This window comes from Topomyia yanbarensis, chromosome 2, assembly GCF_030247195.1.
Source record: "Topomyia yanbarensis strain Yona2022 chromosome 2, ASM3024719v1, whole genome shotgun sequence".
NCBI lineage: Eukaryota > Metazoa > Arthropoda > Insecta > Diptera > Culicidae > Topomyia > Topomyia yanbarensis.
Genome location: NC_080671.1, coordinates 157693556 through 157706913, shown reverse-complemented (window position 1 = coordinate 157706913; position 13358 = coordinate 157693556). Strand labels below are relative to the sequence as shown.

The 13358-nt window shown below is 37.3% G+C and overlaps 1 protein-coding gene across 1 annotated transcript; it reads left to right on the top strand.

The window, feature by feature from the left end:
• Window positions 1–7329: 7329 nt before the first annotated feature.
• Window positions 7330–9059, top strand: LOC131681869 (phosphoglycerate kinase). The gene is made up of 3 exons (XM_058962941.1): window positions 7330–7495; window positions 7548–7896; window positions 8041–9059. Exons 1-3 carry the CDS (start codon window positions 7434–7436, stop codon window positions 8875–8877), a joined length of 1248 nt encoding a protein of 415 aa, XP_058818924.1. The 5' UTR covers window positions 7330–7433; the 3' UTR covers window positions 8878–9059.
• Window positions 9060–13358: the final 4299 nt, after the last annotated feature.

Genomic DNA, 13358 nt, shown 5'->3' with positions numbered 1-13358 from the left:
TCCTGGCTGGCTTGATTCTCGACACCGCGATTCAAGCTCAGACTAAACGCGTACCAGACGCGAATTCTTGCGGACGACATTCCAACCCACGGTGGGGACAGAGTTCTCAAACGTATACGCAGAGAAGGCCGCCGTTTATAAGACCTACAGGGACGACCCGCTTACCCGTCAGCTATCGATAGTACGTGACACGCGAATGAAGAGTTTGATGAAAACCAAGAAACGGAGCTACCCGAATAGAATTTTACAATAGCATTTACCCTACAAACAATCATAAAACAATAAATATTATAGTTATTACTGTTTCAACATTGTTAGATGCCAAGTTCTCACAGTAGATTTACAATAAAATTTCATGTAACAATAAATTTCACTGTTCAGCAAAAAACTGATACAGTGCATTCACAGTAAATTTTACTGTTTTCGAGAAAAAAAATGCATGGAGAAAAATTGATTTTTTTAATGTTAAGATACATAACCATCCCCCTTTTTAACTGTAAAAGTCTATTTTATATTGAAATTTACTGTAAAAACGTTAAAGTTTATTGTTTTTGTATTGTAGCAAAACACTAAAACTTACTGTAAATTACTGTAAAATTACTGTACTGTCACAGTGAAAATCATGGTTTTGTTACTGTACATTTCTATTCGGGTACCGACGCCGGTTAGTTGACGGACTAACGAAAGAAACATCGATGAGCACTCTTTGGGGCACCGAATAAGGTACTTTTGAGTTGTTTGAGGTATACTCAAAATTAGGTAGATTTAGCTTAAATTTAGGTATATTACCTCAAGGTTAAGTATAAAAACTCTGTCAATGAGTAATAGTTTTTGCCGTGGTTAAAGGGAAATTACCTTCAACACGGTTTACCTAATTTTACCTTATTTCACGATACCCCGAGATTGAGTCAAAAGAGCTCAACTTTTGGTAGTTTTTCGTATCCGTGTAGGGCTAGTTTTTTGTAGGGTTTTGACGTTTTACACGCAACGCAAAATACAGTATGGATCGAACATCGATCTGGCAATTTTTCCAGAACACTAACTCCACCTTTTATTCACCGTGCCAAACATTCATTTGCTGGTGGGTTACCCCTCAGGCTTGGGAACCATTTTTCACTAGTGGTCTATCCCCCATATGCTTGCTTATATGCCAGTGGTACCATAATTGCAAATGTGGCCACAGTCCTAGGGGCAGATCACTTGTGATGCATTTTAAAAAATCAACGAAATTAAATGCATTTATTTTCATCAAAATAGAAATTCATAATGTATTTTGCGTTGCGTGTAAGACGTCAAAACCCTGCAGAAAAACTAGCCCTACATTTAACAAAACGTCGAACAAAGTGGATCAGCGTAGGACGTTTGTTAAACAAACTTTTCTGCGAGGCAGTGCAAAGCTGATGCAAAAATGGATATTAAATGCATTTTTTTCAATTTGATGCAAATTTGTTATACATTCTTAGAGTGATCTGCCCCTAGCCACAGTCTCAACTACAAATATATTCAAAATAATCGTTAAAGCGGGCGAAGCATTGTTTTCAAGTGTTATGTCTGTTAGTCTGTGATAAAAGTTCCTGGTGAGTCTGAAATTTCGATTTTGAAATGAAGACGCAATAACCGCATTTAATAAAAACGAGTGAAAAATTTAGTTTGAAATGATTAAAACTTTAAAATTGAAACTAATTTAAAATTTCTTAACAAGTTCTAACTTTTCAGAGAAGTTCGAACCCCCCTGAATCCTCATCCTGGATCCACCACTGATTTCAAGTGTTTCAGCATCGACACATAGTATCTCATGTTCGTGGCTGTCGACCCATTTGCAAATCGTACTGAATATGTTAAAGACATTTCTACCATTATATTGAACATAACCAGCTATGGAATTGTAGTTTGGACAAATGGTCGTTAAGTCAGAGCGGACTAAGTGACAATTTAATGATTTCGAGAAAAACGAGTTTAAAGTTTGAATCGCAGCATTCTTTACATTATAATCGAAAATTAGTTTTCGCCTTAACTCCTGCTTACTGTCATATATTTCAAATCTGATAAACGTCTAATGTAGATGAAGAAGTTCTTCATCCAGTGCTATCATTATCTCATTTTTTGTTGTTTTGCGACTTAGTCCGGTCTGATTTAACACCGACCAAATGAGAAAACCACAATTGCACCACTAGGTGGATTAAAAGTTTTTTTTTTTAATTTGAACCAGTTCATTTCATTACGTTAATTTATTTGGTTTTTCCTTATATTGTAATTGGATTCACATAATTTTCATGCGAGCGGTGTGCTGTTGCCAAGTAGCCCAAAATTAATTTTTAACCTACCGTTGCAGTGAGTTACTGTAGAGGTCGGCTGACGTTTAACGGTATGCTGGCTGATTTCGCTTATAATTTAAAAAAATGAGCGACTCAGGGTCACAATTATGATATATCTGAAGAGGGTTTAATTGATTTCTTTCACTGCATTGTTCATTATCTAATGCTAATCTAATCATTTTGCATTTATTTCCATCAAAATAGAAATTCATAATGTATTTTGCGTTGCGTGCAATGTTGTTTGCGTTGCGTGTAAGACGTCAAAACCCTACAGAAAAACTAGCCCTACATTTAACAAAACGTCGAACAAAGTGGATCAGCGTAGGACGTTTGTTAAACAAACTTTTCTGCGAGGAAGTGCCAAGCTGATGCAAAAATGGAATTTAAATGCATTTTTTCTAAGTTGATGCAAATTTGTTATACATTCCTAGAGTGATCTGCCCCTAGATCTCATTTGTAGATTCAAACCTTCATACAGTAAAGTTCTAATCCTTTATTTTTTTTTAAATTTCGCAACAATATCTAATAAACGATTCAAATTTTCAGTGGAATGTATGACGCGTACGTGTTTGCTTCAAATTTTGTTCAATGAATTGTTGACGTAAACATTGCAAAGATAATTTTTTTCGAACATTGAGTTTTCCAGGAAGATCGTTACCTTAAAAGTGCTTCAATTTTAATAATTATAGAAGTACTGTTTTAATTATTCTCGTTTTCATAATGGGTTTTTATATATGTACATATCACGCAATATTGGTCTGGAAATATTTTTTTATTGCAACAACAATAATTTTTTGCTTTTAATAAAAACATTTTCAATTTCAGTAATTTTGTTTTAATTTCAGCAAAATAATTATTAAAAAATGGAGCAATACCTTTTTTTCATTGAAACAATAAAGAATTTTTTTTTTATTTCGATTATAGAGGTTTTAACCTTAAGGTCATTCGCCTCTTCGGGTTAGAAAAATCTCTTATGAAAAATTTCTAACCCTATGTGCGGGGTCGGGATCCGAACCCAGGTGCGCTGCGTACAAGGCAATCGATTTACCAACTACGCCACGCCCACCCCCTCAGAAATTTGAAAAAAAAAATTTGAATTTAATAAATAAATTTATTATCTTCCGACCAATAGTTTTATTTATTGAATTGATTCCATATTTTTATTGAATCCATCTGTTTTCCGTCTCCTTGTGACTAGTAATAGATTTTCAGCTAGTCACTGGGTGACGTGACTATGAGAATTGGGCTCTTCATCTAGATTTTCACGTCATTTGCAATTATTTTTATGTTGGACTTGGAAACGGTCTATTCAAGGAAATGGTCATTGAAAGGGCATGTATCTCGTGAACGTCTCGGGGTACTGTAAATAATGTTGACGTGCTGTAACGGTGGTGGGTGTTAATGGCAATGTATTATATCTATACTGCCGGTACTCGTATAACAGTCCCATATACAATATCATCTGTAAGGCCCACTGTTTACCACCTCTTCGTCACTTTTAGCGGTTGGCTTTTTATTCAATCACTTTCAACCATTTGCGATTATAATGTTTTTCGAGATCTTTCAACGATTACTAAGGTCGCCAGAAATGCACCGTAAAACTTCAGAATTTTTATTCAAACACTTTCACTATCAGCTAAACAATCAATGACAACTTCGCACAGGCGAAATGGAAACTTCGTCCCCGCCAGACGAAGCACTAATTATTAACTGACTAATTACATTCGTACCGATCCCAGCCGGGGAACTAAGTTATGGCCACAGACTAACAGGCATAACACTCGAAAACAATGCTTCGCTCGCTTTAACGGTTATTTTAAATATATTTGTAGTTGGGACTGTGGTCACATTTGCAAGTATGGCACCACTGGCATATGAGCAAGCATATGCGGGATAGACCACTAGTGAAAAATTGTTCCCAACCCACCAGCAAATGAGTGTTTGGGACCGTAAATAAAAGGTGGAGCTAGTGTTCTGGAAAAATTGCCAGGTCGATGTTTTTAGGGAATTCCCTCATAGTGTTATGTCTATTAGTCTGTGTTATGACTGCAGACATTTTATATAACAAACTTGCGGAGAGAAAAATAGTAAAACTAGCAACCTTGAATGTAAACTGGCAGCACGGAGGCTCCCATAAGCTTTGCATGGGCTTCCTCTTATACTTCCCCTCTCAAAACTCTCATGCTCGTTTGGTTTTTGACAGTTCGTTTGGATGCAATTTTTGACACTGCGCTAGTCTGTGTATAAAGTGTCTGTAGTTATGACTAACTGTCTCAACGAACTGAGACACAACCTAGGGGCAGATCACTCTAGAAATGTATAACAAATTTGCATCGAATTAGAAAAAATGCATTTAATTTCCATTTTTGCATCAAATCAAAGTGATCTGCCTCTAGGACACAACTAACGACTGGCACTTAACCTATCGGGCGATTATCAACTACAGACTGACTCATTAAACTTTACCCAAAAGAACGCGTGCTTAGCACGAAGCTTTTTTTGAAAACATTTCTAATGCTCTCACTCGGTCTGTCGATCGCTAGCCGATTCTATTAAAAACAATAGACCGTTTTACGAGATAATGCCATGCCCATAGCAGCGCGAGGGTTGCAGTTTATTTAAACAAAGCTTGTTTTTGGTAAACATCACCTTTACCAAGGAAAGCCTAGCAGCTTAAGGCTGAGCCTATATTATGCAACAAACTCATGGGATCGAGCACCCAAAAAATGATTGAAATTTCCCCGGGATTGAAACCGGAGAAAATTAAGGCCTCTGCACATCATATAGAGAAGATGCGTCCATAAGATTTTTGTTTCATTTTATACTCAGATGAGCTGCGTGCGATTTACAACTATACTATGCACTACCACCCCCCAAATCGGTTTCGTTGATGTGCATTTGATCAAGAAAGTCGAAAAAAAACTTCTCTTGGTATGTAACTGACAAGTTTTCGTTCTGCTGATAAATAAATTGCAAATTACAATACAAATGTAACAGATTAATATTGTGTGCAGCTTTCATCCAAAATGCATGTGGGACTTGTATGTGAGGGCTTTTCATATAGGACTGACATTAGTTGTTTTTTTGTACATTTCTTGAATAAATCAATTTTCAGTACTTTATTTGATATTAAAATGATACCTAACCCTGATAACTCAAAAATGATGAAAATGCATATGGGACTGTTATGTGGGTACTGGCAGTATAGGGCGAATTAATTCAGTGCAGCAATTTTTCCCCGCAATTAGGGATGTCCGATTTTTCCAATTAATCGATTAGTAGCTAATCGATTATTTTTTACATTTCTATTAATCGTAATCGATTAAAACCAAGAAATAATCGATTAATCGAAGTAATCGATTAGTTTAAAAGTTTTTCTGAGAGCAGTAACAGAAAATACAAAACGTCCATCTCAATCTGAAGTAGAATTTCGGCGAATGGCTAATACTGGCTTCACAATCTTCTACACAGGGCCGTCTTTAGACTACTCGGGGCACCTTGGCACTATTGAGCTAAGGGCCCCTTTAATTGAATTGGTATAAACAGCTGTCGAGAATGAGTACGATCCAAAACTGATTCCCAGCATCAAAGAATCACTTCTACCTCATGCCATGCTGAGACACTCTTTCATATTTGAGCCAAATCAGTCAACCGTGTCGAACATATTCAACAAAATATAAAGTGGGATTCAAAGTTTATGGAGAACAAAGACTATTCCAGATTTTCACAACCTGATGTCCAAATATAGTCGAAAAAGAAAGATAATCTGAGTGCATCTTAAAAAGTTATTTGTTTTCTTGACCGATCTGACCTGTAGTAGCAAACGGCCTAGCACACTATTTGCGGCGGTGGGAGTTCGAACTCAGGTGAGCTGCGTACAGTGTAGCTGACCTACCAACTACGCTATAGTCTTCCCAGATGGTGTAATCTGACCACCCAACCAGTATTCCACTTTGCTTACAGATGGCCGAATGTTATATAATAATAACAGAATCCCTATTGAACAAACTGTTGTGTCGAAGACAGCCATAACACGATCTTTATATACGTGGTGTACCAAACGTTGCACTGTTATTAAAAATAAATTAAAACTTGACTGGAAATGTTGGATTGACGTTTGAATTGGTTCAATAGTGATGAAATGCTTCGTTTCCTGCCGCTCTGATGCTCTTTAAAAATTTTGATCACACGGGATACGGTGCAATGCGTGATTTCGAGCTGCTACTGATCTGAGTGAAGCAATTTTTTAAAATATAGTCTTTAGAATTATTTTATATTCATGCTAAATGTGGGCCCCCAAAATCTCGGGGCCCCTGGCCTTGGCCCAGTCTGCCCATGCATAAAGACGGAATTGCTTCTACCAAGTTTAATTTAAAGGATCCTTTATCAGAATTCATAGAACTTCTCATGGATCTAGTGTCTGTTGGAGAGACGCATATAGTGTACCTAAACCTCTCCTTCTCTTCAGACAGTTTGCGGCCGGTACTGTTTTAAGCCTTTTCTTGCTTGAAGTAGTATTTATAGAGCGAATGCGGCACGAATGACAACGTTCAATTCGTAATCCCGCGGTTGATCTAATCTTTCCAACTGATCTGTTCAAATTATTCAAAGATATGATCGTGAATGTAAGACTTCCAAAAACGTAAGTTAATGGTGTTTCAACACCCCCTAGAATGAATTTCAAAGTTACAATTGGCAGCACAATATATTGTTGCTCTTTGACCTATGAATTTCAATTCTAATTAGTATTTTTGGTTAAGTTGTAGTTTGAAGGCGCTTGTCGCCAAAATGAAATAAATTAAAATTAAAATTTTACGCGCATTAAAAAAATTAATCGACCAATAATCGACGCTATCTAATCGATTATCCGATAATCGTTAAATTCGTTAATCGATTAAAAATTAATCGATTAGTTTCCATAATAATCGATTAGTTCGATTAATCGAGAACTAATCGGACATCCCTACCCGCAATCCGCGAGGACCTGTCAGATTTGTCCTTGATATGACATTCAAGTAAATTTTCAATCCGGCGGAAAATCATTTAGGAAAAAGTACTCGTTGAAGAACGATCGATTAACTTACTTTAAGAATCGTAAAGATATTCCGAGTTTTAAGGATGGCTCTAAATAAGCTTAGCATTGAAAATGTCGATTTGAAAGGGAAACGAGTCTTCATGCGGTAAGTAGCATATCAGTAGAATTGCGGAGATATTTTAATAATTTGCTTATAGCGTTGATTTCAACGTTCCTATCAAGGAGGGTAAAATCACCAGTAATCAGCGTATTGTAGCCGCTTTGGATAGTATTAAATATGCTCTGGATAAGGGCGCAAAGTCGGTTGTTCTTGCTTCGCATTTGGGTCGCCCCGATGGTAACAAAAACGTCAAGTATACGTTGGCACCGGTTGCTGATGAGCTTAAAAAATTATTGGGGCGAGATGTTACCTTCCTAAATGATTGTGTGGGAGCGGATGTTGAGTCTGCTTGCAAGGATCCAGCATCCGGATCGGTTATTCTACTGGAAAATGTTCGTTTCTATCTTGAGGAAGAAGGAAAAGGCGTTGATGCATCCGGAAATAAGGTGAGGGTCATTAATCCACCTTCGATTTCAAGAGTTTTATAAATATACCTAGATCTTTTTGTTGTGGCTTCCTCGCATTGCATAATATCGCGTCATCATCGACTATTATTAAGTGTGTAATCTATTTAACTCGTTACTTCACAGGTCAAAGCCGATAAGGATAAGGTCAAAACTTTCCGCGAAAGCCTGTCCAAATTGGGTGATGTCTACATTAACGATGCCTTCGGAACCGCTCATCGGGCTCACAGCTCTATGATGGGCGAGGGCTACGCACAGCGTGCTGCCGGTCTGCTTTTGATCAAGGAACTGCGCTACTTCTCGCAAGCACTTGATAATCCGCCACGACCATTCCTTGCCATCTTGGGCGGCGCGAAAGTTGCCGATAAAATACAGCTTATCGAGAATCTGCTGGACAAGGTCAACGAAATGATAATTGGCGGTGGCATGGCATTTACCTTTTTGAAGGTATTAAATAATATGGAAATTGGCGGTTCGTTGTTTGATGAGGAGGGTTCGAAGATTGTGCAGAAGCTGGTCGACAAAGCAAAGAAAAATAACGTTCAGTTGCATTTGCCTGTGGATTTTGTAACTGGTGATAAATTTGCTGAAAATGCCGCCGTTGGCGCGGCAACGGTTGAGAGTGGAATTCCAGCAGGACACATGGGTCTGGATGTGGGACCGAAGTCGCGCGAAGCTTTCGCCGCACCGATTGCGCGCGCAAAAATCATTGTCTGGAACGGTCCCCCCGGTGTGTTTGAGTTTCCAAATTTTGCCAATGGAACCAAATCTTTAATGGACGCTGTTGTTGCTACTACCAAAGCGGGAGCCGTCAGCATTATCGGGGGTGGTGACACCGCATCGTGCTGTGCCAAATGGGGCACAGAATCTCAGGTATCCCATGTCTCAACCGGTGGTGGCGCTTCGCTGGAGCTTTTGGAGGGCAAAGTTCTACCAGGTGTTGATGCTCTGAGCAGTGCCTAAATGTTGGCAACAAATTTCACCAGCAAGAATGCTGAAAGTCATGACCAGTAGCTACTTCCGTGGCCTGGGTTAAGTTTATTATTATTGTTTAAGTGATATTCGAGAAACGTCAAATAATTGTCAAAATCGTACTAATGTTAATTACAGTCAAGGAAGAATAAAGTATAAAATTTCCATGTGAACTTCCGAAGCCATATTTTCATCAAGCAGCCCGCCTTAATGTAATGTTTGCATCAAAGTAATTTAAACATAATAAAATAACTTTCAATACCCTACAGAAGGTAAGAAATCAAAGCGTATTTAGTGATAAATGTTATAGTGAGTGTATCTTACCAGATCGTTTATCATTTTCATTATTCCCTTTATCTTGTCTTTCTCCTTACAAGTATTCTTTACCATTAAATGTTTTGACATTAAAAATGTCTTACTCCACTATCTGGGGCTAGGTGTCATTTTGTTCCAACAAACATTTGATTTAGAGCTATAACAATGGTTTTCCGTGCTAAGAAAAGGACAATTTTCTCGCGCATTAATTTCTCCGTCGCATATGAATATTCTATTCACATATTCAGCGGCGTCAACCAAGGTACGATCGAAATTGTGCCATTTTTGCTTGAATCGGGGGGTGGGTCGGGTTCTGGTCCAAACCGCTGTCACTTCATATATTTTGATAGCAACTGGGGTTGGAGCCTGGCTTAGTTCCGCTTTGGGCAGAAGCGACATTAGTGAATATCTGTGGGTTATATGCTGACAGGGAAGACAAACAAAAGAAGCGCGCGTGAAACTGTTAGTGTACGCGTCATACAAAGTAAAGTTTTCAGTATAGTTAGGGGAAAGTGAGACGATATGAGCACTAAACTGCCCAGAAAAATAATGAATTTTTGAAAGCTCAATCGGCCCTATCTCTCCGTTGAAAAGTTAGTGTTGTTGCTCTCTATGCGGTAACATGTGGAACTAAAATGTTCTAACCAAAACTGACTGACTCGTATTATTTACTAAATCCTTCTAAACATGCTATTGAGTTAACCCTAGGGGTAGATCACTCAAGAAATGTATAACGAATTTTCATCAAATTAGAAAAAATGCATTTAATTTCCATTTTTGCATCAACTTTGCACTCCCTCGCAGAAAAGATTGTTTAACAAACGTCCTACGCTGATTCACTTTGTTCGACGTTTTGTTGAATATAGGGCTAGTTTTTTGTAGGGTTTTGACGTCTTACACGCAACGCAAAATACATTGCACACAACGCAAAATACATTATGAATTTCTATTTTGATGGAAAGAAATGCATTTAATTTAGCTGATTTTGTGTGTGATCTGCCCCTAGGCTAAACCTACTGACTTAGCGGATATAAAGGCGGTAGAATGTCCGTTTATTCCACGTGACACATTTTAAATCAAGATTCATACTAAATGCAGTCAAAGTGGTACTGTCATTGGCATATGGCAGCACCACCACGACTTACAATTCCCTGTATTAAAATGCACAGCTGCCAGTGAGGTGGGAGTGAATGGTTATCTTACAAGTGAAATGAACATACATGATAAAATTTACTTACCTAACAGATCTTCCACACTTAGCCTTCCGGTGGGTGTGCTGAATTGTACACTAGCAGTACATATTTTTTGAGAACTTATTTCTCAACCTTGTGAAATCGAATATTGCCTAAAGTGTCAGTATTATGTATGCGTATGGTAGTACGTTTTTGATCAGCGTCTCTCTTCGATATACTGGATACCATACTCTGTTTGTTCACTCTAAATAATCGCAGGCATTATTGAGTTTTCGCACATTATCAAGCCTTAATAAATCCAAAAATGTAAGTTTTGTGTGATCTGTTGGTTTTCTTCTCCTCCGATTACTTATCCGCTTCTCCAGAGGAGAAAAAATGATAACTAAAATGATACGGATAGGAAAAACATCAGTATTATGAATAAACATATTTTGGCTACACTGTATGGTTCAACGGATATGAAACAGGAACATAGTCTTATTTTGTGATAGAACCACTTATTTGAATATTAAGTACGTTTAAATATATTAACGTTTAGTGACCCGAAGCAGTTGGCAAATTACGACTATATAAACGAATTTGGTTTTATGCATTATCCAGTGGGATGGGTGTCAATGATTAAGTTACGTTACGTTATGTAATAAGTTGGCGTAAATGATAGAATTTACTTACTTAACAGACTTTCCCACTTAACTTTCCAGTGGGTGTGTCTTATTTATCAAATCTAGTGCGTCGTATACAGAGTAAATATTTTGAAGCCTTATCAGCCTTGCAAAATCGAAAATTGACTGAGTGTATGTATGCTTGGTAGTGGATTTTTGATCTCTCTTTGATATAATGACTACCGTCATCTTTTTGTTCACTGTCGACAATTCCATGCATTAATGAGTTTTCGCACAAAAAATGATAAATGCTAAATCGTAATTTTTATATAATCCATTGTAGTTAGCTTTCCTCCGATTAATTGTCCGCTTCTCCTAAGAAAAAAAAACGAGGACTAAAATGATACAGAGAAGAAAGAAATATGAGTATTATGAATAAATAAATGAATTGGCAACTCAGTACGATTCAACGAACATGAAATAGGAACATGGTTGATCAGCTTTGGTAATATTTTCACAGATTTGAATATTACATAGTACTTTTAACTATATTATAGTTAAGTGATCCGAAGCAGTTGACGAATTATAAACTATTTAAGTAGATCAATCTTGTTTCAATACGTACATGGTTATATTAAAAATCTTCGATTAATTACTGACAGTGATTGGTACTGGCTTTTATGCATCAGAATCGAAATGTGCCTTGAACAAACTTGCCACAACGCGCCCATTCAAAAAAGCAACCTACTTAAGAACATAAGTGTAACCCACGCAATTTTGATAGGCATTACATCCTAGAGATGCATGGGAACGAAAATGGGGTGTGGATTTGGGGTGATTTATGTGCGTATTTTGTGTATTTATTTGATTTTGATGTATAGATGTTATGTTGGGCGGATCTTTACCACTTTAATTATTCCGTTTATCTCGTCTTCCTTCTTACGAGTTATATGCAAATTTGCCCTTGTTCTACAGGATTCCCTATGTACATGGGACAACTATGCGTGTAACGGCAGTATAGTTATTGAATAATTTTATTTCCCTAAGCATTTGGTTTAGATCTAGAAAAATGGTTTTCCGTAATGATAAATTTCCCGCACAGTTTGCAGGTATCTTAACTACCTCAAACGGAAATGGCATGTTGTATATGAACATTCTATTCTAATAATCAATTTAGGTTGTCTGCCGATTTCTAGTCGAGCTGATAACGATGTTACCATTAACCCATTATTGCCCAACTTATTTTTCACGCGCAACACAAATTGTGTTTTCCGACAGAAGAAAAATTATGTGGTCATTCCAGTAAAATTATTTTTGTACTCAAAGTAGCTGATATAATAAGGAACAACCAGTGAAAATTTAAGATTGATCGGTTAATCTGTTCCTGAGATATCGTGATCGCCGCGGATGAACTTTTCAACAAAATACAACTCTGAGATAATCGAGTTTTACTGTCGGTGCAGCGAGTCAACGGTCTAGCGTTTCAAACACTACGCACCGCCTACGAGTGGTCAATGGGTAGCGGTATATGAATAGCTGTAACTCAAGTTGTAGTATTCCGATGTTATTGAAATTTTGAGAAAATTTTCCTCAGCGTATGTAGTTTCAGAATATCTAATTTACAAAAATTCGATTTTTTTCATCCAAACAAAAATGTGTAACCCCTTAAGGGAAAATTGATTAAAAACAAAACATAACCACCGGTTTAACCACTCTAACTTCTCTAAACATATTCTGCAAGAGTATATGAACAATATTAACTCTTTGATAATGCCTGTTCTGCGTTATTGAGTAATAGGAGTTATTCTTAGCACCTACTATGTATAGTAGGTTGGGCAATAATGGGTTAAGAATAGCTCAGACCACCATAATTGACCCCATTCGATACATTTGGCCTTACCAAGTCGTAACGCGGGTGGCGTCGTGAAAACTCTCGAAGACGAGTTGATAACAGCTTGAAACTGACGTAGTTTCAAATGTATATGATTCAAGACAACATGTCTCGACAAACATGATTACGGCTTAAAAACCTACTGTCACAATTCTCTTTGAAGGGAAATACCGGACAAACCGTTACTGACCGAACACAGTTCACAATATTCAATGAAAGAGAAAACTTTTCTCTTTTGTTTTCTACCAACGTCTGTGATTGTCGAGTAACCGAATGTCCCGAATTTTCACTCAAAGTTCGTTTTGTCAGTTGGCTTATAAGCCCATATCATATTTTTGTCGAGATGTCTTGGATTCATCATCGAGCCTAGTTTGTGTACCGTACATAACTAGACTTATTATTCTCCATTCACCCACTATTCAGTAAAGATTCAATAGACGTACGACTATATTAGAGAAAGAATCACATATC

What these genes read in the sequence shown, in the direction of transcription:
- LOC131681869 (XM_058962941.1), top strand. Translation starts at nt 7,434, where the DNA reads ATGGCTCTAAATAAGCTTAGCATTGAAAATGTCGATTTGAAAGGGAAA. An exon ending in GGGAAACGAGTCTTCATGCG is followed by an intron (nt 7,496 to 7,547) that starts GTAAGTAGCATA and finishes ATTTGCTTATAG; the next exon opens with CGTTGATTTCAACGTTCCTA. An exon ending in TTGATGCATCCGGAAATAAG is followed by an intron (nt 7,897 to 8,040) that starts GTGAGGGTCATT and finishes GTTACTTCACAG; the next exon opens with GTCAAAGCCGATAAGGATAA.